Here is a 24,992-nt window from a genome sequence, read left to right on the forward strand (position 1 = left end):
ATGTCGTAGACACATTGATAAAATGGTTCCATATTGCACATTTGTGACAATTACTTGGACTTGAGTAGTTATGGAACAGCCAAAAACAGGTAGGACTTGAGGAGTTATGGTAACAACCATATTACCATTTAGGACTTGAGGAGTTATTAACTTATAGTTACAACCATATTAACAGTTATGACGTGAGGAGTTATCATAACAACCATATTACCAGGTAAGACTCGAGGAGTTATCATAACAACCAAATTACCAGGTAAGACTTGAGGAGTTATCATAACAACCAAATTACCAGGTAGGACTTGAGGAGTTATCATAGCAACCAAATTAACAGGTAAGACTTGAGGAGTTATCATAGCAACCAAATTAACAGGTAAGACTTGAGGAGTTATGGTAACATTTACAGGAAGGTCATGACAAAATATGAGAGCAGCCATATTTAAAGGTGTACTACTTCTCACAAATACGGTAATGACAACAAATAACAATTATCTGATTTTTAGAGTTTATTTCCATTTCATGTTGATCAGTGTGTAATAAAAGTTTTTCTTAACTATAATGACGATCAATTTAATTTCATACAATATATATATATAAAACACTTAATAAATGTTAATAAAAAAGACATAAGATTTAAAATCTTTAACAACATCTAATCTTAGAATGCTAAAACTAAAATGAACAACAGAGTAACTTTCAAATTTTAATTGTGATTATGTTATAATTGCTCACTGACAGAACTAAATTCAAAGTATTAAAAGTTCATTCTAACAAGTTTCACATCATTCCCCTATCAAACAGAAAGGACAAACTTGTGCATTATTACACGATATATGCACAGTATATAAAAAGGAATGCAAACATGCCATATGACGTCATATATGACATCATTAAATCAAATGATGTCATGCAAACAACTTTTATGCTCAATGTAGTTCAACATTTTAGAATGTTAGAATGGAAATAGATATTTAATTGTTCGTGCATTATAGTATAATTATTCGGCCTTCGTGATTATATTACTACACATTTGAACTCAAAGCATTATTCTACAACAGTGTACTCAAAACTGATACACTGTATCTTTTTCCTAATTTTACAATGTTTTAGGGTTAAGTGTCAACTTTACAGTAAGGAATATCATGTTACATGACATTTTTGTCATTCTGGTCACGTCTTTTGGAATTTTGTGATTTATTTAAAGAATTAAAACCTAAATGTTTTGTCATGGATCTTTATTGAAATATTAATAAAATGGTATATATAACAAAGAAAGTTGGATCAGAGTAACAGTCTATTCTTTATGTTAAGTTATCGATTTACTTGCCTTGCTTGAAAAACTACAAAGTCCTAAACATGACCTGTGCAAGAAATATTATAAATACATTATATAGATATCATATTTATTAAATCAAGGGCGTACAGCAAAACTGGTCCATCTTTATATAGAAATAGAAGCAGATAGACCAATTTCGCTCTAAACTCTCAAAATACTGGGTTAAAAAAAATCATAAGATTATTATAATTAATAACGTAATATTTAATCTTAAATGGGAAACTTCCTACATAATCTAAATAAGCACCAAGTACACTAAAGTGAATGAAAAAAACAGACTGTAGCTCAATAGTTTCTCATTATTTTTTTAACTAAATGGAAATGCCATTTTTTCTTACTGTTGTGCAAGTTTTAATTACATACATATTTGTATGATGAAACATGAAGAAACAACATCTAGCACTTTGTGTAGGGAAATGATAAAGAAAATGTTGTATAACAAAAATAAATAAAGACTTGATTATGATAGATTCTCCCTGGAAGCAGACATTGAATCATCAAAAAACAAATAAACCCGACAAGAAAAGACAATAAGCTGTTTCCCCTACACCACTATAATACCGGGAACCAGTACTGATCTTGCTCATATATACATGTAGACTGAACTTCTGCTTGAAAAAAAATATATTTGCTAGATCTTCTGGTAACATTTAATCATTTATTATTAATTCTAGAAAAAAAATTATTTGAAAAAAAAGGAGAAAAATGTTTTTTTCTTGCTACGTCAAAGGTCAAGTAACTTGAGTTTATCATCACTCAGTTCTTGCGATACATTTTTCGATAATTCATATACAATTTGAATTTAAATACGAGACTAAAATAGCTCAATTGCACACATTTAATTAGAAATGTTTAACGTTGGCAATTTAAAAGACTTCTTCATTACGATAAAGATGTCCAAGGCTACAGTCACAAGATTTTTGTTCCATTCAGCACTATTTCTTAAATATATCTGTACAATATAGGTTCCCCTTGGTCTGGTTGACTGGTACCCGACTTGTTTAAGGCCTACATCTTTCAACGAATCGTGGATACAGACACACCTCGCGAATATGGTATCGGTTTAGTATCCAGCATATAAATCTCTCCAGTCCGAGACCGTAACCTCCATGTGGACAGCTGCCATACTTTCTCTGTCAAACAGAATTATATATTCAAATATATTGTTATAACAACACAATTATTATACTATACTTTAATTTTACAATATAGCCTTATGTGATGTCACATGGTGTTATTTTGATCTATCGTCCACGAAACGAATATCACCCAGTCAATATTTTTTGCAATATTCTGTAGGGGCAAGTAATCTATATAGACTTTAGAAAACGTTATGTTCTAGTTCTCTCCCCTGATAAGAATCAATGCTGAGTAATAATGCATAGTGGAAAAATTACATTAAAATGTCGGTTCCGTACGATAAAAAAAAAATTAACACATCTCTCAGGGTAATAGTGCATATAAGCAACCCTTGAACTGAAATAACTCCCGAGGTACTATTACCCTTAGAGACATGTTGTTTTTATAATAGCACAATTCTATGAAAAGTCTGGCCTAAACGTGCCTTTAAATTTTCTTGCTCAGTACTCAGTGGGTGAGCTTTAGCGACAGCATGATGTTTGACACATGTTTTCTTTTCTCCTTGTACAGTTTAACAAAGCAGTAAAGTGGATAAAGAGATATTGTATAAATAAAATTGTTAATATCAAAAACCAATCAGCGAGTATCATTTGCAAATAAGTTTACCATGCTAGTAATTCTTCTACATCAACAGTCAAATGGAACTGTTTTTAAACAAGCAAATTCGTTGAATTTATATCCCCCGCCGAGTACTGGTTATTATTAACACAACAACTGAAGACATAAGGCTTTATTTATATATTAATCATGGCATAAACAGTACTATTCTTTGAACTTAAAATATTCAGGGCAATAACAGAGCCATAACTTTGTGTTAAATAGTAAAATCTGGAAATGCCAATGAGATGTATGCTTACTACGTAACTAATCAAGGGCCTTAAATCTGAGTTATAAGTATCTGACTGGAACAAGGCGACTATATGGACATCTCCTCTTGGTATCCCATAAAGTTTCATTGAATTCCAGCCAGTAGTAGCAGAGAAGTAGCGAGGAAACAAATATTTTTCTATATGGATACTGCATAACTAATCAAGGGCCATAACTCTGAGTTAAAGTGTCTGACCGGAACAAGCCGACGATATGCGTATCTCCTCTTGGTATTGAAGGTTCCCATAAAGTTTCGTTGAATTCCAGCCAGTAGTTGCAGAGAAGTAGCGCGGAAACGATTTTTACTCCATATGCATACTGCATAACTAATTAAGGGCCATAACTCTGAGTTAAAGTGTCTGACCCAAACAAGCCGACGATATGCGCATCTCCTCTTAGTATTGATGATTCCCATAAAGTTTCGTTGAATTCCAGCCAGTAGTTGCAGAAAAGTAGTGCGGAAACGATTTTTACTCTATATGCATACTACATAACTAATCAAGGGCCATAACTCTGAGTTAAAGGGTCGGACCGGAACAAGCCTATGATATGCGCATCTCCTCTTGATATTGATGATTCCCATAAAGTTTCGTTGAATTCCAGCCAGTAGTTGCAGAGAACTACCCCGGAAACGAAATTCGGACGGACGGATGGACGGAAGGACGGACGACAACGTCAAAACTATATCCCCCTCCCGATTCCATCGGCGGGGGATAATTAGTGAAATATGACTTTTCACAAGTTCAATTAAACTATATAATTAACTGCTTACATTGCAGACTAATAAATAAAAAAGTTTTAATTGGAAATAAAGTGGTTTATGATGTCATAAATAAAACATCACAGACCTGGTCAGTGTACCAGTAGTAGTTTGTGGTATCTATTCCCTCACGTTTAAAGCCCTCCATCAACTCATCATATTGCCATATCCTCATAGATCCTCCAACTATCTCCCCTACATTTGGCATCAATAAATCAACCTAAAATATAGAAAATCGGCCTAAAGTACTGAAAATCAGCTTAAAGAAAAGAAATCAGCCCAATGTACAGAAAATCAGCCTCAAGTATTGAAAATCAGCCTAAAGTATAGAAGTATCAACCAAAAATAAAGATAATCAATTTTAAATAAAGGATATCAACCTAAAATATTGAAAATAATCCTTAAACATAGAAAGCAAAATAAAATTCAAAAACAAAGATAGTATTCAAGGGAGATAATAATAATACTTATTTTACCGATTCTGTAAGTCGCCTGTCATCTTTACATCTTGGCATGTAGAAAGACTTGATTTCTGCGGGGAACTTACACAGTAAGATTGGTTCATTAATCATATCTGTCATCTTCCTCTCAGGTGCCTCTGGTATGTCCTGATCAACAATAAAAACATATAATACTGCAAGTTTGTAACGTTGCTTTTCATTAGATAATCGTCACCTTTTAAATTATATAATTTATTAATACAGCTGCAGTCAATTCATGAAAAAAAAAAACATTCATTTTTTTTCTCCAATCACGGAAGTTTGCAGTATTATGAATTCGTAATAAAGATTCTTGACAGGTTATTTTTTTATTTTATGTGTCTTTTTTTAGTTGTCTCCCTTTGATTGAGAGACACATAAGACAGTGTTTTTAATGGTGCATTATGAATTCGTAATAAAGATTCTTGACAGGTTATATGGCCGTATATAAACCGTTCTTTGCAATATAACCCTTGCCTTATGGCTCGGGTCATATATACAACAACAGTTTATATAGGGACATATAACTTGTCAAAAATCTTTATAACTAATAATATAATAAGATTGTAATGATATACTGCACCATTCCATTGTAACATCCCCGACCATATGTTCAGGGTAGTGCAAAACCGGACACAAGAGCCAAGATTTTACATTCCATTTAGTCCTGCAAGAGCTGATGTCAAAGTTTACCAGGGTATATGTGTAAAATGCAGTACTGAAATATTTAGTTCCACATTCCGAGTTGAAAAACATACGGAGCACAAAGTCCCCACAATTCCCTTTTTGCTTGTGAGTGAGGGGGTCCCAGGATTGTAACTGCCCCGTGGCAACACATTATATAAAAGTTTTAAAACTGCACAATCAACTTATTCCTATACCCATAATGATATGGTCACATTTTTCAGTTGTTCAAACAAAAAGTTTCAGTGTTGAGTAACTCGCATATGAATGGATGCATGTTATAGTAACATACAGACATAGCGAAGAATGAAAACATAAAACTGTATCATAGAATTAATTCTTAACTTTCCATTTTCTTAGAATGTGATAAATATATTTGATTGAGGAAAATAAAATTTATGGTTATCTTGCCCTTTAATTTTAGAACTTTAATTTGCTTATCAGAACTTTAACTATTTTAAATTGGTTATTATGTATAATATACTTACATCTCCAAATTCATAAAAGCTACCATCATCTTTTGTGATGTTGTTTTCTTTTAAGTAGACTAGGGCATCTGTATACGCCATTCTTCTGAATGGTCTCTTTGGAGGTTTAAAGTCCTGCAATAACAAAGTTAAGACTTCAATAATGTGCAAGAGGGATTTGAACTCTACATTTAAGCTTGTGAGGTCAATTTAAACTATGAAGTTTCATGCTCATAGTCTTTAGATTATACAAACTGTTGTAAAGATTTATTTTTCAGTAAAGCTTACTCTTTCTCAAGTTACTGATAATATTTACATTCAAGTGCCACTGTGACCTTAACCTTTGGCCCTGAAATCATAAACCATCATATACTTGCCATAAACAATGTCTTTAACTTGTTTGTTTGATTGGGTTTTTACTTCACACCGACACAGTATAGGTCCTTTGGCGCAATCCAGCTTTACTGGTGGAGGAAGACCTCAGGTGCCCTTCCATGCATTATTTCAGGCACGAACGGGCACCTGAGTAGAACCCCTGACATTCCGTAAGCTAGCTGGATAGCTTCCTCACATGAAAGAATCCAAAGTCCCTGTCGGGATTCGAACCCACAGCGGTGAGGGGCAAGTGATTTGAAGTCAATAACCTTAACCACTCGACCACGGACGCCCAATGTCTTTACTTAGTCAGTTAGTAAATCTTTGGCTTATTACTCCTCAAGTTATTGATCAAATTTACATCACTAGGACCTTGACCTTTGATTAAATAACCTTTATATCATAAAGGGTCATCTACTGGCCAGAACAATGTCATTGTTATTTGACAAATTTGACATTGTCATTGTCACCTTAACCTTTGACCTTATGACCTCAAAATCAATAGGCATAACCTAGATGCCATAGGCTTATTCTATCTCAAGTTATGATGAGTTATTGATTGGACAAGGATAACAGAACTTACATACATACTGACAATAGAAAGTTCCATAAAAAAAACTTAAAATTTGCTTCACTCAAAAATATACTGAGTTCATATTAACACAGGTTACTTGTATAATTGGTTGTGTAGAAATTCAGATTGCTTGTATTAATGCTGACTATTCACTTACCGGGTTAAGTTCTTTGACTATATGACCGTAAGGTGACTTCAGTATTCTATCGACAACATCACACACCAGGTCTTCTAAACGGTTCAGCAAATCATCAAATGTTATAAATGCACACTCTCCTTCTATATGAGTATACCTGAAATAATCAATACAGCCATTAATCTACTGGAACTGAAAGTGACTGGCCTTTAATTTATACCATATATAAATTTAGTTAAAATTTATTTGGAAGTAAAAATGCTTATAGACACACTTTCAAATCCGGTTTTGAAACTGACCAGTACCGAGCAATGACTGACCTTTGCCACAAGTATAGACCCAGGTTTAGTCTACACAATTAAACTTTAAATGAACCATTTCATATTCAAAGCAGGGCAAACCAATCACTAAAACTTAACCGGTTTTCCTGGAAAACTAACCAGTAATTTTTGATTTCTCTGAAAGTGACTGATGACTAATCCCACATGATTTCTGAATTAACAGTGAGAAGACAAATGAACCATAATCAACTGTCACAGAGAAATTTCAACTTGCCCTTGGATCAAGCCAGCGCTATGTAACAAATCTGATCAAATCCCTACACAGCTATGCAGGCATAACGAAACAGGTGATTTATTACATCACAATAATATCTGATCTGTCAATGTCACTTACTCTGCTAAATGTCGTCTGGTACGAGACTGTTCAGCTCTGTACGAGCTAGCTATACAAAAAACGTCTCCCATAGACGGTAGACACGTCTCGAGATACAACTGTGATGACTGGGTCAGATATGCCTACAAAATACACACCAGTGAGTTTTGATTTACTTTTTGATGCATATAAGATAAATTACAAATTCACCAAATTGTAACTGTAGACAGCCAAGGTGGCTGGGATTCCTAGAAATGATTTTAGTAAGAAAAAGAGGTACTGTCACACAGTATCAATAATTATCTGTTTGCCAACAAGACGAATATACTCATCAATTTACTTTTATTAATTTTTATAGATTTTTTATCACATTTTTGGTATAAGGTTATTATAAAAACCTTTATAATCTCAACATTTTCATATAGGAGTAGCTTAGATTTTATATATCTTATATTCATGGAGAGAATACGAAAAATCAATCTTTTATAGTATTTCCTGTAAATAATTACTCAGTTATCTGGTTAAGTCCTAGTAGCAAATGGGTTAATGTAAACAAAATATGCAAAATAGAATAGTAACTGCTTTCTAAAATGCTAAAAATATTGTAAGTTTAGAAAATTCATTTATTATTTGAAGTTGAATGAATTCAAGGAAAATTCGAGAAATTTGCAATTTAACTATACACTAGGCAATTTTAATTGATATATCCACTGAAAAGAGCCATTATGCCAAACAGGTAATAAAGTCTTTGTTTCTAAGTTTGGATCAAGATGTAACTTTATTTAAAAAATAACCATTTTGCAGTAAGTGGATAATTTGCGTCTATTCACTTGTACATACCTCTTCACTGAAATAGTTGAGTTTAAATAACGTAGCTCCGCCCTCTACTTGTGTCTGTACTAGAGTGGGTGGGGTAACTTCAAAATACCCTCGATCAAAGTAATGTTCGCGGAAACAATGCATCACAACAGATCGCATCTTTAATACTTTAGATGTCTGAAAATACAAGAGCATGTATGTTAACACTGGCTGATAAGTATAAAACTTTCAATGTTTTACCAGAAAACCCCTTTATAATGGAATATTCCAAATACAAAGGCTGGACAAGTCCAGTCTTTACACTAAGTATAGGGCTAAGAATCTATTGATGAAACTTTAGCACATTTAACCTACTTGAGCAGAAAGTGTTTAGCCTTTGTCACCAGATAAAAGCCAAGCTTGTATATCCGTGCAGTCTGACCAGGCTCTACACATGGTCGACATACACTAAAACTTTTTTTTGTATTTTGATATTGAAATCCTTTAAAACTTTGCATGTGAATGCAAACCATGGCAAATTGGATGTCTTCTTTCTTAGGGGGAGGGGGGTGGGGAATAATTGCGTAAACTTGTTATTTGTCAGGCACTAGTTTTCGTGGTTTTCATGGATAAGTCAATCTATGAATTTAAGATCCAACGAAATTTATTTCATCTGCTGTAAGATTATTTTGCATCTCATTATTTACATTTTACGTTTTGGAAAAATAAACAGTTCACAAATTAAAGTACGAATGAAAATGTCCTTTAAGACAAAAACCACGAAATTTCATGTCCACCAAATTAGGTGAATTCACAGTATATATATATTTACGTTTTCTCCACGGATCATCATATGTCTGTTATCCAGCTGTACATCGACGTGTGCCTCTTCGTTGAGCAAGTTATCTGCCCCTCCTGCTGGAGAATCGCCGATCAGTTCCCAGAAATCAGCCGTCATTTCGTGGTTACCAGGTGCCTATAAAACACAAGACAGACTGTAAAGTAACTTTTCAATATAAAAATGTCAGAGAACTATGAACATGGGGAAGGAGGGGGGGGGGTGAATAAGATTTAGTCATATTGTCCTAAGCTCCAAGTATTATTTGGAGGATGGGGTAATACGATTTTGCCATATTTGCCTAAGCTCCAAGTAATATATCTGTTTTTAAGATCGTTTCTGTCATATTTTTTCTTATACAATCTTCTTATAGAAGATTTACTAAACATTATGCTCTTACAGAAAAAAATGAGCTCTTTCAGTTTCAAGAATAGGAATATAACAGCGCCCTTTTCAGAATGTATTGGTGCCAATATATGGGAAACATGCTAGACATATAATCAGCTCTCTCAAAAACGACACTGAACAAATAGAAAAAAATTTGAATTTTGAATAATCATAGACATCTCGGTAAAAATATGAATTTACTTTTTTTTGGCTGCCTCCATTTAATCTAAACTTGATTATGAACATTTAATCTAAACTATATTATAAACAAATAACCTTTCCTGAAATATCCATCAAATACAGACACAGAATCAGTTTATACTTGTACTCACAGTTTTTCCCTCTGGCAGCTCTTTTATCTCTCCATATATACAGATGGCAGCTTCTGTTGCCAGCGTCAGCGCTTCATACGTGTGGCACTGTTATAAAAAGAAGAAATTATCAATTTCGTGAAACAATGGTGAGTCCTACAGCAAGTCGAGAAAATTTTCTCCAGGGATGATGAAAATTCCACTCTTAGCATTGAAAATTGCTTAGATATTAGGACTGACTTGCTTGTAAATTTCACTGCTTAATTCTACGACTAATGAATCCTGAATTGTACTGGGTGTCAGCTGCCAACCTCCAGATGAGCAAACAAGGTTTAGAAATTTTCAACTTCAGAAAATGTTTCAAGAGTTTTAATGTTCACAATATGTATAATCTGTATAATGATTTATACTGAAAAATATATCAGCAAAATTTGACTGAATTTACTTATTTTATCGCCATATTAATAGTAATATTCTATATAAGATGGAGGCTTATTTTTCAATTCATGAAAAAAACAAAAAAAAACATTATGATCAATACAATTTGGTTTTTATTTTTTTAAATCAGTAAAACAGCAAAAGGGTTAATTCTTCTAAGGAACAAAAATTAATTTTTCATATTTTTACACAAATATTAGGTAATTTACCTAGACTTAAATTGTCTTACACAACCTATAACTACTTAATTCATGGCACAATTTATAAATCTTCATAAAATTTTGTTGCACGCTTCTTTTGAGAATTGTTACAGTACTGTTATGATTATGTTTAATTGGATTCTACGTATAACCAACACAGTATAGGTCATATGGCGACACGCCAGCTTTACTGGTAGAGGAAGCAGTAACGTTATACACAATCTATTTCCCCACAAAAACTTATTTATTTTCGTCTTACTTACTAAAACATAACAATCATTATCCATGCACTAAAATTGCTTTCACTTGTCATAGTCATGCATAATTACCAGTTGGTATAGTTAGTCATAATTAATTAATTAATTAATTATTCATACACAAATAACACTCTAGTAGTGCATGGCAAGATATGCATAATTTTCCTATTTATAATGGAAGGCTATATGGAAAGATTGTTGTAATTCTGACTTAAATCCATGTAACAAAGAATAATTTCATATCTATACAATTAACCATTACCAAGTAACAGAGAAGAAAATGAAATATAACATACTTGATTAGGAAGTGTCAGTAACAGTCAGTAATACATTGCTTCATAAAGGGCTCTAACTTAAGTTTAAAATACTAACCTTTAAGTGACATTAGGGTCAATTTTGTTGTCAAGTTGAAATGAATTAGCTTTATATTTCAATATTGACCATTTTAATGCAAGTGACCAATTTATTTCAATATTTACCACTTTAATGTTGAGTGACCAATCATTGATAATTACAAATGTTTTGAACAAAAAAAATAAATGCCAAACAGGATATAAAATTGAAAACAACTATGGCAAAATGTAGTTATTTTGACTTTCTCCAGTACACCCACCATTTACACTTAGATAGGCATGTCAATTAAATTTTCTGGTTTAAAAGCCATTTAAATAAATTTTGCCATAATGTTGAGCCTGTGTGAAAGCTAACAAAGTTCATCAAAATCAAATATAATAAGTTCACTAAAAAGGAATGCTTCTTTTGGGGGGCTTTCCACATGAAAAAATTGACGTTTTGTTTTTGTTTTTGGGGTTTTTTTTGTTTTTTTATCAAAAACATATGACATACAATATTAGCAAACTTACCAAAGTGTTTGTAAACACACACTGTAGAAATCCTGTACCATCTCTTAACACAATAAACATGAGATTCTTTCCTTGCCTCCTTAATCTATGTACCCACCCATAAATCTTTACACGAGTGTTCCTATTGGCTGTTGAGTCCCGAATCTTAATCTAAAACCATAAATATTCATAGATATAAAATTAGATAGAAATTACTCTTTTAAAGTGTATAAAATGAGAGTAAATTACTCACTGTAGATCATTTGATATTTTGATTTTTTTTTAAATAATAGTTTCTCTTTCTTTGTTCAGTGTATATAATAATTCTTCACAATATAAGTGGATATATAGAATTTGTTTGTTTGTTTGATTGGATTTTACGCAACACCGACACAGTATAGGTCAAATGGCAAGGTTCCAGCTTTACTGGTGGAGGAAGACCTACTGTGCATTATTTCAGGCACTAACAGGCACCTGAGAAGAACCACCGACGCTCTGTAAGCTAGCTGGATAGCTTCCTCACATGAAAGAATCCAAAGTCCCTGTCTGGATCCGAACCCACAGCGGTGAGGGGCAAGTGGTTTGTAGTCAACAACCTTAACCACTCGGCCATGGACGCCCCTTCAGAAAATAGAAATAAGTGAGGATTACCCTTTAGAATATAAAATAAGAACAAACAACTCTTTAGAATATAAGTTGGTTTTACTCTTTAGAATGTAAAATAAGAAAGAAGAATATAACATACCTCTGTAGGTTTGGGTAAGCTGGCATCCTGTGTTATAACTATCTTTTTCGCTTCCTCCAGATTTTTCTCTCTACGCTCTGCGTCTTCAGCCTAGATTTAGATGAATAATTTTGTTAGCACTATAATGTTATACATCTATTTATTTGCCCTTTAGCTGTATTTCATTTATATAGGGGTGGGCAGTAAGCAAGTATGTGTACCTGTAACTACCATACCCGTTTTCCAACATATAACCCCTCAAGTTCTCCACAGGCCAAACTCTTGAAAGGATAAATCAGGTGCAGGTGGGTACCTGAGCAGAACCTCCTACATAATTTGGTTGAGGATGAAAATTATATAAAAATGATATTTGTCCTCAACAATAAACTACTCTCAACTTGCCCAGTTATGATTGAGGTAAAAGATCATGGACATTGTAGATACATTAAAATAAAGGAATCTATTCTCACATCTTTCTTAGCTCGGTCTGCAGCCTTGTTTGCGTCTCTCTGCCAGATTTTCTGACATTTTTTCAACTGTGCCTTAGCTGCCACTTCAAACTTCTGGAACAGTAACATTTACAGAAAATTATATATGAAACATGTCAGATAAAATCTTGAAATTTTACTTATCTATTTAAAACATGTAAACACAAAAAGTTTTTTTTTTCAAATAAGTCCACCAAGGTTTATTGGATACAACAAGATTTGAAATACTTTTTTTTCAAGATTAGTGTACCATATGAAATTATAATGATGTAGTTCTGACCCAATGACTTGCTTGCAATTTTTTAGATCAATCCATTTTTCAAATTGAAAAGTGTTTTAATGCTTTTAACCCCAATTAACCCATAGGCTGTTGTATTTTTAAAATTGACTTGCCCTGCTTATAATTTGGAATAGTTCATTTAAAACTAAGAAATTTGAATATCAAAGTACAAAATTTGAGCTACCAACATAACATTATAGAGCCTGGTCAGACTGAAAAATTAGAAGCAGGTTAATCTCGCTCTATACTGGTTGCAAAGGGCAATTACTCTTGGTGTTGGCAGGTTATGGTTTAAACCAATGAAAAACAAATGAAAGCTTCAAATTAAACCCACCTTGCCTTCTTCTTTCCCATCAACATATATGGTTGGAAACGGCTCTTTCCCTGCATGCTTCATTGCCTGCAATAATAGAACAAATGTTGAGGTGTACTAGAAAATCTTGAGGAATATTTAGGTAACATGTGACTCCTATTGACTATCAGAACTTGCCTAGGCTGATTATTTAGTGCAAGGCCAACGTAAGTATATTCAAAATGAGCTGGATACAGGTATACGATCCATGTTAGACTAAAAACATAGCAGATTTGAATTAGTGTAGGTTTAATACTAAATTTATTGAATAAAATCAATTTGGTAGCCTTTGCTAGCATAATATTGTTTGATTGAACAAGTTCAATAAATTTAGTATTGAAACTGCAGAAATATATTTTATTTATCACATGTCAAAAATAAGAATGGTTTACAGTTGAAAAGAGCCATTTTTCATTGATGCCCCGCTAGTGCGACACTAACAATAACATTAGTGTGCTATAACGAAAATGACATCATGTCAAAGTGTTATGATAGTGTTATTATTACATGGCTTTGTTATGTTCCTGTGTCTTAGTTTATGCGATAAAAATAGCTACGTCAGTTTGCAAGATGTCAACATCAAAAATTACAAACCCAGGAGAACAATAATTATGGCAGCTACAAATATAAGATTTACAAGTAATCAAAACTGAACTAAGATGTGTGCACATGGCCTGTCTTAGAATTACTTAAGAAAGTACATGTAAGAATTACCTGAAGGACAGATTTGAAAGGCTTTTCTGCTGTCCCATCACCAGTTTCATCTGATCCAGTGCTGTCGGACGTGTATATTTCACCTGTATTGGGGAAAAGAATGTTTATTAAGAAATTCAAGAGGTGCAAACAAAAATTTAAATATTCAACAAATTCAAAATGTTCTTCCCTTGAGCTATAATATCAACTAAGTTTAAATATGCATTCAATTCTGAGAATCACAGTTATCTTTCTTTCAGTATAGGGGAATTGATCGCCCGTTTTTTTTGCCCTAGAGTCTTTAAATAGGAAACAGATTGTTTTTCATGTTGTAAACTTGTATATTGCACAATATACATGTATTACTTTATCTAGTGTAAAATTTTATGTATTTATGAAACAATTTCCCACCACCTACAAGGATTATTTTTGGCTTATTTTATAGCCGATATTTGGTCATATTTCCAATAGAAAAAAGTATATTATTTTCCCTATCCACAGGAAAAAATTCCCAATTGGAAGTTACAAAATAAAAATATTGAATAACAATTCTAAAAATTTTGAAAATAAGGGCCTCTTCACTGTTATGGTGCTGAAATGTTTGAAGATACCATCCTAGACATTCTTTGCATTCATTTAATCTTTGCAAAATTTATTTCATGCATTTTTTTCGCCAATTTTTAACAAAACATCGCTGAAGTTCCAAATTCCATGGGTATGGGTCATGTTCCCAAAATCCTGGGAAATAACCCTGACCTTCCTCATTCATAGTTGAGGAATATTTTCCAGATATATTGTAAAACAGTAAATCAGCATTTGGATGCTGGGTCCTAAAATGTTCACTAAAATTTAATGATCAAAATCAGGGTCAAAAAAAAAAAAAAATTCTGCAAGTGTAGCCAGGCAATATTTTGTTTTATGTTTATGATCAACCTAATAATATGCTAATATGTGATCTAATAACATATTTTGGTTCTTTGGAAAGCTGAGGGGGATAGACTGAAATTAGTTTTGGTCTGCTTCCTTCAGCTTCTCAAAGCAATATCACTTAGGTGTGAAATCCTTTGATGTAAAAACTTAGAAGATGATCAAATGCACATGTGATAATGTTTTATTAATTATGATAGACAGGTTAAAGATAAGAAATATATTATTTGATTGGATAAATTCAAAAAGGGGGCAGATACTTTGTTTTGGATAGAATTTTGGACATACAGATTGGGGGGGAAAGTGAGGTCAGTTTAGGTTTAAGTCTAGGTTAAGAAGGTTAGGATAAGAAAAGAAAATAAATTGAGTAGAAAGATTAGAAGTGAATAAAAGGATTTAATTTGATATTGTAATAGATAATAGTTAGTTAATAATAAGGTGGACTGGTTTAAAAGATTTAGCAAATCATATGGAATAAAAGAAACTGAATGTGGACATTAAAGTTTGTTGTTATATAAATTTCAAAAGCAATTGTGAAGTTAAGATTTAAAGCTAATTCCCCGAGTGGTCAGACCTAGGAAAGGGCGTCTGGCCACATAATGGTGTGAGAATCCGGAAGTATTCTTAGAACTTTTATTAAATTATAATGTCAAGAAATAAACAATTGATAGCAACACCAAAATTTGAACAAAATGATAATGTAGACTTTTTTTTGGAGAAATTCGAGAAAATCGGACAATTAAATAATTGGAGCAACGAAGAAAAGTGCGTTCAGTTTTGTTTAACTCTTAACCAAAGTGCTGAAGCTTGGTATCTAAATTTAAATAGAGAAACGAAAGAATCGTTTGAACTTTTAAAACAATCTTTTAAAAGCAGGTTTTCCCATAAGACTGACAGAGTTAACTTGTATGCAAAATTTATGAAAATAAAAACAAGATGGCAGAGATGTATCTGTATAAATAGAAGAGGTGGAGACGTTAGGGAGGTTACTTAAAAAAACGGAGGATGAAATTATTGACAGAGTTATATTTGGTTTGGACAATAAACTTAAACAACAAATAATTATTCGAGATATAACCAGTATCAATGAGCTGATCGAATTTGCGAAGAAACTGGACACTTTACATGCATCTGATGTTGAAACATTAAGTGAAGTATCCATTCCAAAGGATTATCGTGACAAACAACATACCGTGATGTACAATCCAAGGAGCAGGGAGGAAAATTTCAGAGCCAGGCAACAAAGACCAGGACCATACAGAGGGCGTCAGCAAGGAAAAGATGGACTAAAGTGTCACACATGTGGAAGGTTTGGCCATGTTTCTTTTTCTTGTTATCGCAATAAAACGTTGCTTTACCTGCAATAAGATGGGTCATGTTAAAAGTCAATGTTTTAAGAGTTAGGGGTGCGAGCCCGTCTCACAAAAATTGGGGGATGGGCAAAACATGGGTAAGAAGAAAAAGGATAAGAATATATCTATAGGGAAAACATATAAAATTGGAGATGAGAAAAATTTAATTGATGTAAGATTAGGAAATTTTTCTACTTCTGGTATGATAGACAGTGGTTCATCAATTTGCTGTTTAACCTATGATATGTATAAAAGAAGTGGTCTGAGTAAGCAATTTGATCTTTTACATTCAGATTTACCAAGTGCCCAATGTGCCAATGGCTCATCTATGAAAATCATAGGCAAGGTTGTTGTTCCTATATCTATATGCAGATTAACTTTAGTACAAACATTTTATGTCTTTAAAAAGTTAAATCAGTCTGTTATTCTAGGAAAAGATTTCCTTACTGAGCAAAATGCTACAGTTGATTTTGGTGAAAACATTTTAAGTATACAGAAGGGTTTGATAGCTGTAAAAATGTTTGGGGCTCCATCTAAGTCCAGTCTAGCAAGACTTGTCAATAAAATCTCAGTGCCAGCTAGATCTTGTATAATAGCAAAAGTAAAAGTGAAAGGGCAAAATCAAAATGGCTTATCTGTTATTCAGCCTATAAGAACTTTACCAAGCAAAGTTCAGGTTATAGGGGCTAGGTCAATCTCAAATGTCCAGGGTAATAGAACTTTTATACAAATCTTAAATCCAACAAGTGAAGTGATGTATTTAAGGCCAAATGAACCAGTAGCGAGAGTTTGAACGAATTAGTGTTGATGATATTTGTGAGAATGAGTTGCATACTGGTGAGAAAATGCAAATGAATGAGAAATCAGACAGTGAATACATTGAGATTGCTAGGTCCATAGGCATTGATCTTACTAATTCTGACTTGACTGATGAACAAAAATACAAGTTGCTTGTTTTTCTTGGTAAGAATAGAGATGTGTTTGCTACTAATACAGCCGAGTTGGGTCATTGTACGATTTTCCCTCATAAGATTGACACTGGGAATGCCCCTCCTGTTAGAAAGAGGCCTTATAGGGTGTCGCCAGCACAGAAGCAAGTTATTGAGGAGCAGTGTGAAGATATGGAAAGAAATGGTATTATAAGTCCTTCTACTACACAATGGCAGAGTCCTGTGGTTCTTGTTAAGAAATCTTCAGGTGAATATCGTTTTGCTGTAGATTACAGAGCTGCAAATAAATCTATTAAATTTGAACCTTTTCCTATACCTAAAATTGATGATGTTACTGATGCAGTAGGGGAGAAGAAACCTACTATCTTTAGTGTTTTGGATATGGCTCAAGGTTTTTTTCAAATTGGTTTGGACCCCGCCACGAAGGATCGCACAGGTTTTGTTACACATCAGGGTGTTTGGGAATTTAATCGTTTACCATTCGGGCTTATAAACAGTAGTTCTGCTTTCAGTTCAGTAATGCACGAGGTTCTACGAGGTATAAATTACATGTATGCATTGACTTATATTGATGACTGTTTACTCTTCTCACGAGATTTTGATGAACATTTAGAACACTTGTCTGAAGTTTTTAATAGGTTCAGAATGGCATCCTTGAGGCTTAAACCAAGTAAATGTTTCTTTGCAGCTAAGGAGGTAAAATTTCTTGGGCATATTTTCTCTAAACAGGGTATTTGTGTTGATAAAGATAAGGTCAAGGTAGTTCGGGATTTTAAGACACCAACCAATCAGACTGAGGTCCGCTCTTTTTGTGGTCTTGCAAATTATTATCGACGTTTTATTGAGAAGTATTCCTGTATTGCAAAGCCTTTGCATAATCTTTTGAGGAAAGATTCAAAATTTATCTGGACTGAGCAGTGCCAGAATGCTTTTGACACTCTAAAGGGAAAACTAACAGAAGCTCCTATTTTGGTATTTCCTGATTTTGAAAAAGAGTTCATTCTTTACACGGATGCTAGTGGTATTTCTATCTCTTATATATTGGGTCAAAAGGATGAGCATGGTCGTGAACATGTCATATCGTATGGTGGGAGATCACTTCGTCCTGCTGAGAAAAACTGGGGTATTTCAGATTTGGAAGGCTTAGCTTTAGTTGAGGGTATTCGATATTATCATACATATCTGACTGACCGCAAGTTTACTGTTGTAACAGATCATATTGCGTTTAAAATCTTTGAAAATAATAAGGCTAGTGGTAGCTTGGTAGATGGGCTGTATACTTACAAGGTTACAATTATGAGGTAGAATATAAAGCAGGAAAGCTTCACTCCAATGCTGATGGATTGAGTCGCCGAGAATATGATGTTGAGCAAGTGAAAGAAGACAAAGACATGGACAGCGACAACATTCATATCCACCCTCAGGTTTGTTCCATAGAATGCACGTCAACAACCATGGAGTATAAACTAGAGTACCAAGAAGTTGTCACAGCAAAGGTCAACATGGTAACCCCAAGTAAAGAAAAAGATACCCTTTCTGGGATGTTAGATGCCATGGATGACTATGAAAATTTAAATCCTGCCAATCTTATTCAAGAAGTCTGCAATTTGTCTGCTGCACAGTTGAGGCAAGAGCAAATACAAGATCCAGACTTCAGACTTATGTTTTGAGTATAAGGAGCAACAAAAAGTTCCAGAGGATGTGGCAGCTACTAGAAGATTGGTTGCAGAAGCAGAGCACTATGAAATAGAAGATGGTGTCCTTTATCACATGTATCATCCAAGGGCAAGAGGTCGAAAAATTGGTGGATGTCAAGAAACAGCTAGCAGTACCTTTTAAATACAGGGATGTATTACTTAAGCAGTATCACGATGCTTTGACAGGAGGACATTATGGTATTGAGAAAAAACCTACGAAGCTATACGTATGAAATTTTTCTGGCCATCAATTTATAATGACATTAAAAATATTGTCAGTCTTGTGAGCCTTGTCAAATGTCAAAAAGGTATGTTCATCAACATAAGGCTTACTTAAAGCCATTGCCTATAGGTGAAGTATTTTCAAGATTGCATTTAGATATTCTAGGGCCATTGCCGACAACAGCTGATGGTTTTAAATATGTTCTTTTGATTGTTGATTCATTCAGTAAATGGTGTGAGGCATTCCCTTTGAAAGACATGGAGGCAAAAACTGTAGCTTGGAAAGTGTATGATGAAATTATTTGTCGCTTTGGTTGTCCGAATTCTATTTTGACTGACAGGGGGTCAAATTTTATGTCAAAGTTAATGAAGGAACTTTGTAATATATTTCAAATTAGTAAAATTAGCACTAGTAGTTATCATCCAGCAACCAATTCTACTGCTGAAAGGATGAATTCTGTCATATTGCAAAAGTTGCGGGTTTACTGTAATGATAAACAGACTAATTGGGCCCAACTTCTTCCAAGTATTATGATGAGCTATAGAGTCAGTCCTGCTATAGATTCTACAGGTTACTCCCCTTTCTATATAATGTTCGGTCGTGAATGCAGGCTTCCCCTTGATACAGCACTTATTCCAACTGTCACTTCTGGAACAACTCATGAACAACACTTGAGACGTATTATCGAAAATCAAAAAGTATGTCGGGAGCTGGTGAAGGAAAATACACTAAAAGCTCAACAAAAGTTTAAAAGGTATTATGATAAGACAGCAGCAACGCCTAAATTTATGGTTCGAGACAATGTATGGCTGTATAACCCTAAGACAGAACCTGGGAAGTCACCAAAGTTGATAAGAAAATGGACTGGGCCATACTACATTTCTGAAAAGTTAAGTGAAGTCAATTTTCGTCTACGAAATTTAGCCACGCATCAAGCTGTCAAAAGTGTTGTACATGCAAATAGGTTGAGACCCTACACCAATCCAGCTCTAAGACCGACTAATCCATCAGGGTTACCAGACAGAATACAACAGCTGGAGATGGATGACCAAGAAAGGATGAGACAGAGCCCCTGTCTTCATCAGTTAATGATCAAGATATACCTGAAGTTTCAAATTTAGATAACTTTGATTTGGAGAAAATTGTTAAGGCAAGTTATCACAGAGGTAGATTGGTATATTTGGTAAGATACCGTAATGAAACTGGGAGAACACGAACCGAGTGGCGCTATAGTGGAGATTTGCCAGAAGATGTGAGAAAGAATTTTCACATTAAGTACACGTTCTCAGGCACGGTGCGAAAGCGACCCAGTATGTGAGAATTAAGAGTGGTATGAGAGAGATAATTGTAGTAAAAAAATAAAAATATAAAAATAGCAAAATATAGTACGAGTATATATATAAAAAAAAAAAAAGAAAAAAAAGAAGGGAGTTTATATAATTATGAAACTGCTTAAAGTAGTTATGAGAGTATTGTTGGTTACTTTATTAAGATTCTTGTTGTTGGGGGTGAATAAAAATGTGATGTCCTTTCACTGCAATTTCCATTTAGGCATTGTGTTAAATGGTTAAGTCTGGCTCATATAAATTTCTATGTCATGTGTAACTAAATTCAAAATTCTATATGCGCACATTTTTTTTATGTTTAGATTTTTTGTTGGCAACATTTATACTGGCATGGTAAATCTGAATATAACCTTTCTTACTATTTTCAACTTTGTTCTTTATTGGTATACGTAAAAGTGATACCCTTGTTAATATTAGAATACAAATTCGGAGGTTATTGTGACTTTGATGTCCAATATAATATTATATACATAGGTATAGAGTTGAGGTGATTTAGAGAAAAATAGATGTGTAAGTCTAATTGATGAACTGACTGTATTATCATAGTCTATTAGAATTTGTCTCATTTTACTTGGGGATAATGATGGACAAAAAGGCATTTAAGGGAGATAAAATGTGAGATTATGAATCTTTGTTACAGTTGAGCTGTGCAAAGCTTAAAATAGTCAAGTCCCAAGAATTTCTTGAGTATTTATATGATTATTGTATATTTTTATATTGTAAAGCAAAAAGAAGATGTTATTGTTACATTTTTTGTATAAACTTATTTTTTTAAGTTTGCTATTTTTCACATCTTTCAAGCTTACAGTCATAAATTAAGTTTACAAAATGCTTTTGGGTAAATACAGAAGTTTGTATGTTTAATGCTACAGGTGTTTAATTGAATTAAGTTTATTGCGATGACATGATTGAAAAATATGGTTTGAATCATCATAAGTTTATGCAATATGTGATTGAAAAATGATTTGAGTGATTTAAGTGTTTTAATTGATTACAATGACAAAGATGACAGTGAAATGACAGTGTTGAAGTGAAAATGTGAAAAATATGTGTGTTTAACTGTAAATACAATTATCTTCATGCAAAAGAAATAAGACTAAAATTAAACAATCAAAGTAAGTGTTTACCAGACAAAAAGAACTAAAATGAAATGGAAATAAATGGAAGTTTTGTGGTGACATTATATCAGAAAAATGAATTTATATGGAAATTATGAACATAATTATATAAAGATTTCCTTTGGTTAATTAAGAATATCAAGACTTTAAAAAGAGCATACTATTTCCTATAATTACACTGTTAACTGTGTTGATTGCATAATTATTATATACATTGTATTGCATTTTAAATAGTGTTTTATATACTTTGAAACATTGAAGTTTTCCAGTCCACCTTATCTGTATATTTATATGTAAATTGCTAAGTAGTGATTTTAATTTGTTTATTACTTGTCTTATTGTTAAATGTTCATTGATATGTTTATATGTTTATGTATAAAGTTTGACGGAGCAAACTTAGCTGGGTGGCGAGATAATGTAGCCAGGCAATATTTTGTTTTATGTTTATGATCAACCTAATAATATGCTAATATGTGATCTAATAACATATTTTGGTTCTTTGGAAAGCTGAGGGGGATAGACTGAAATTAGTTTTGGTCTGCTTCCTTCAGCTTCTCAAAGCAATATCACTTAGGTGTGAAATCCTTTGATGTAAAAACTTAGAAGATGATCAAATGCACATGTGATAATGTTTTATTAATTATGATAGACAGGTTAAAGATAAGAAATATATTATTTGATTGGATAAATTCAAAAAGGGGGCAGATACTTTGTTTTGGATAGAATTTTGGACATACAGATTGGGGGGGAAAGTGAGGTCAGTTTAGGTTTAAGTCTAGGTTAAGAAGGTTAGGATAAGAAAAGAAAATAAATTGAGTAGAAAGATTAGAAGTGAATAAAAGGATTTAATTTGATATTGTAATAGATAATAGTTAGTTAATAATAAGGTGGACTGGTTTAAAAGATTTAGCAAATCATATGGAATAAAAGAAACTGAATGTGGACATTAAAGTTTGTTGTTATATAAATTTCAAAAGCAATTGTGAAGTTAAGATTTAAAGCTAATTCCCCGAGTGGTCAGACCTAGAAAAGGGCGTCTGGCCACACAAGTCATGTTTGGACATTTCAATTTGACTATGACAGACTTTTATTTGTTTGTTTTGGGTTTTACGTCACATCGACACAGTATAGGTCATATCGCAACGTTCCAGCTTTACTGGTGGAGGAAGACCTCAGGTGCCCTTCCGTGCATTATTTCAGGCACGAATGGGCACCTGAGTAGAACCACTGACGTTCCGTAATCTAGCTGGATAGCTTCCTCACATGAATGAATCCAAAGTCCCTGTCAGGATCCGAACCCACAGCGGTGAGGGGCAAGACTTAGTGGTTTGAAGTCAATGACCTTAACCACTCTGCCACGAACAGACTTTTAGAATTTATGCTGCAACTATTAGTATCACATTGATTTTAGATTAAGATTGTTAGTCTTCCAGACTTATTTGGTAGTTTTTTCATGAAGAACATACTTCAATTACTTGTGGCTACTTAAATTCATGGACTGTTTATTTTTCCAAAAGGCAAAAGGTAAAATGTAAATAATGAGTAACTTCTAAGTTCTTGGATTGACACATCCACTAAAATTAGCGCCCCACAAATAACAATGATTTTGCAGTATGTGGAGGATGTTTGGTGTTCTGCCCATCAAGGGAAAAATGTTTCTCTAAATTTGGTATTCTAGCTTGTCCCCTGTTTTTAACATTTTTATGCCCCCTATTTTTAACATTTTTAATATTCTTTTATGCTTTTTTTAAACAACTCTTTTGATCTTTCTATGATTTTGACACGCAGATATGTCTACATCCCCGCATAGATGGATAGGATAGGAGATAGGATAGATACTTCAAATCATGTCAATTTTGTTATATTTTTCTTTCCAATAAATTTTTTGTCCACATTCACATCAGAAATGACTGAATGGATATACGCTGTAAAACTGTCAAATAATACAGACGACGTATGCATGAGAGAAATGGTCAAATACATCACAGAATTCTCTTGCAGTAGACTAGACAGCTGTCAACAAAAGAAAATAAAAATTAAAATGTCAAGATTTTGACCAGATGTTTTTTTTAATTAACAAAATTATTACATACCTAGGCTCATCTTTTGTACTTCGTCTGATACCTCAGTCATGATACTGTCAACAATTAATGAATAATGATGCAAGTATTACGCTCAAACCAGCTATTTATTTACTTAGTCCAAGTCTGACAGGCCGGTTGCATCAGCACATGGGCAGACGTGAATGTCGTAAAAGACAGCTAGTTGAAAATCGGCGGAATGGTATTTTTATATTTCAACAGACCTAGTACCATATCTTGTTAAGCATTTAATTTGATGCTTTAAGTTGATACAAAATTTGTATATTTCCATTTAGAAAAAAATTGGTCAGTATTTTTACGACATCTTCATATTTAATGTCAATTTGTGGCAAGAGCAAGACAGCAAATACTGCACGCAATTAATTCCTTGATTTAAAATAATTGCGATTAAATTTGCTATCAGAGATAGTGTCTACTTGGTTCTTTTACTTTTTTCTGTGGCATATTTAAAGATTATTGCTTCAAAGCCCATGATATTGTTATCAGATTAGTTTTTCTTCTGGAATAACAAAAAAGATGGCGGCAATGTAACCGGATGTTGTTACTAAAAATAGATCATTAAAACTGTCAACAATGTAGAATTCACATGTTGTATTGAGTATATGTAAAAAACTTTTTTGTTATGAAGATATGGATAGTGGCAACAAAGGAGGACTACTTGTAGCTAATGTTTATGAGCTTAAGGATGAATTGGAAGAGGTAATACTTGGCTAACCTTTAGTTCTTTAGTTAAATCTAGAGGTATAACAATGGGCTATTCCAGAAATTATCCGCACCCCCCCTATGGAAGAGGTATTTTTTTGTCCAAGGGGGGGGGGTATTTAAAAAATAGGTCCAAGGGGGTCATATTTCAGATAACACTGTCCAAGGGGGTATTGTTTTGAAAAAGACAGGTTGTATGGAAAATATTATTTGTCCAAGGGGTATGGAAGAGATGTCCAAGGGGGGTATTAAATTAGACAATTTGTCCAAGGGGGTCATTTTTTACTGATAAGTTGTCGAAGGCGCATGTATAAATGCTTGTCCAAGGGTTATGGGAAATATTATCTGTCCAAGGGGTATGGAAGAGATGTCCAAGGGGGTATTTTAGACAATTTGTCCAAGGGGGTCATTTTTACTAATAAGTTGTTGAAGGCACGTGTATAAATGATTGTCCAAGGGGTATGGAAAATATCTGTCCAAGGGGTATGGAAGAGATGT

The 24,992-nt window shown here is 33.4% G+C and overlaps 1 protein-coding gene across 1 annotated transcript; it reads right to left on the reverse strand.

Annotated features, from left to right (window-relative positions):
- Positions 1 to 581: 581 nt before the first annotated feature.
- Positions 582 to 23,946, reverse strand: LOC132727389 (asparagine--tRNA ligase, cytoplasmic-like). The gene is made up of 15 exons (XM_060712846.1): positions 23,784 to 23,946; positions 14,099 to 14,181; positions 13,367 to 13,432; positions 12,735 to 12,827; positions 12,286 to 12,375; positions 11,562 to 11,711; positions 9,825 to 9,911; positions 9,100 to 9,243; positions 8,310 to 8,465; positions 7,491 to 7,612; positions 6,837 to 6,972; positions 5,752 to 5,865; positions 4,577 to 4,708; positions 4,189 to 4,320; positions 582 to 2,466 (listed from the first exon to the last, which is right to left on the reverse strand). The coding sequence occupies exons 1-15, from the start codon at positions 23,821 to 23,823 to the stop codon at positions 2,335 to 2,337; spliced, it is 1,677 nt and encodes a 558-aa protein (XP_060568829.1). The 5' UTR covers positions 23,824 to 23,946; the 3' UTR covers positions 582 to 2,334.
- Between the last annotated feature and the right edge of the window lie 1,046 nt (positions 23,947 to 24,992).

This window comes from Ruditapes philippinarum, unplaced genomic scaffold (assembly GCF_026571515.1).
Source record: "Ruditapes philippinarum isolate M1 unplaced genomic scaffold, ASM2657151v2 ctg2627_1_1_1_1, whole genome shotgun sequence".
Classification (NCBI taxonomy): domain Eukaryota; kingdom Metazoa; phylum Mollusca; class Bivalvia; order Venerida; family Veneridae; genus Ruditapes; species Ruditapes philippinarum.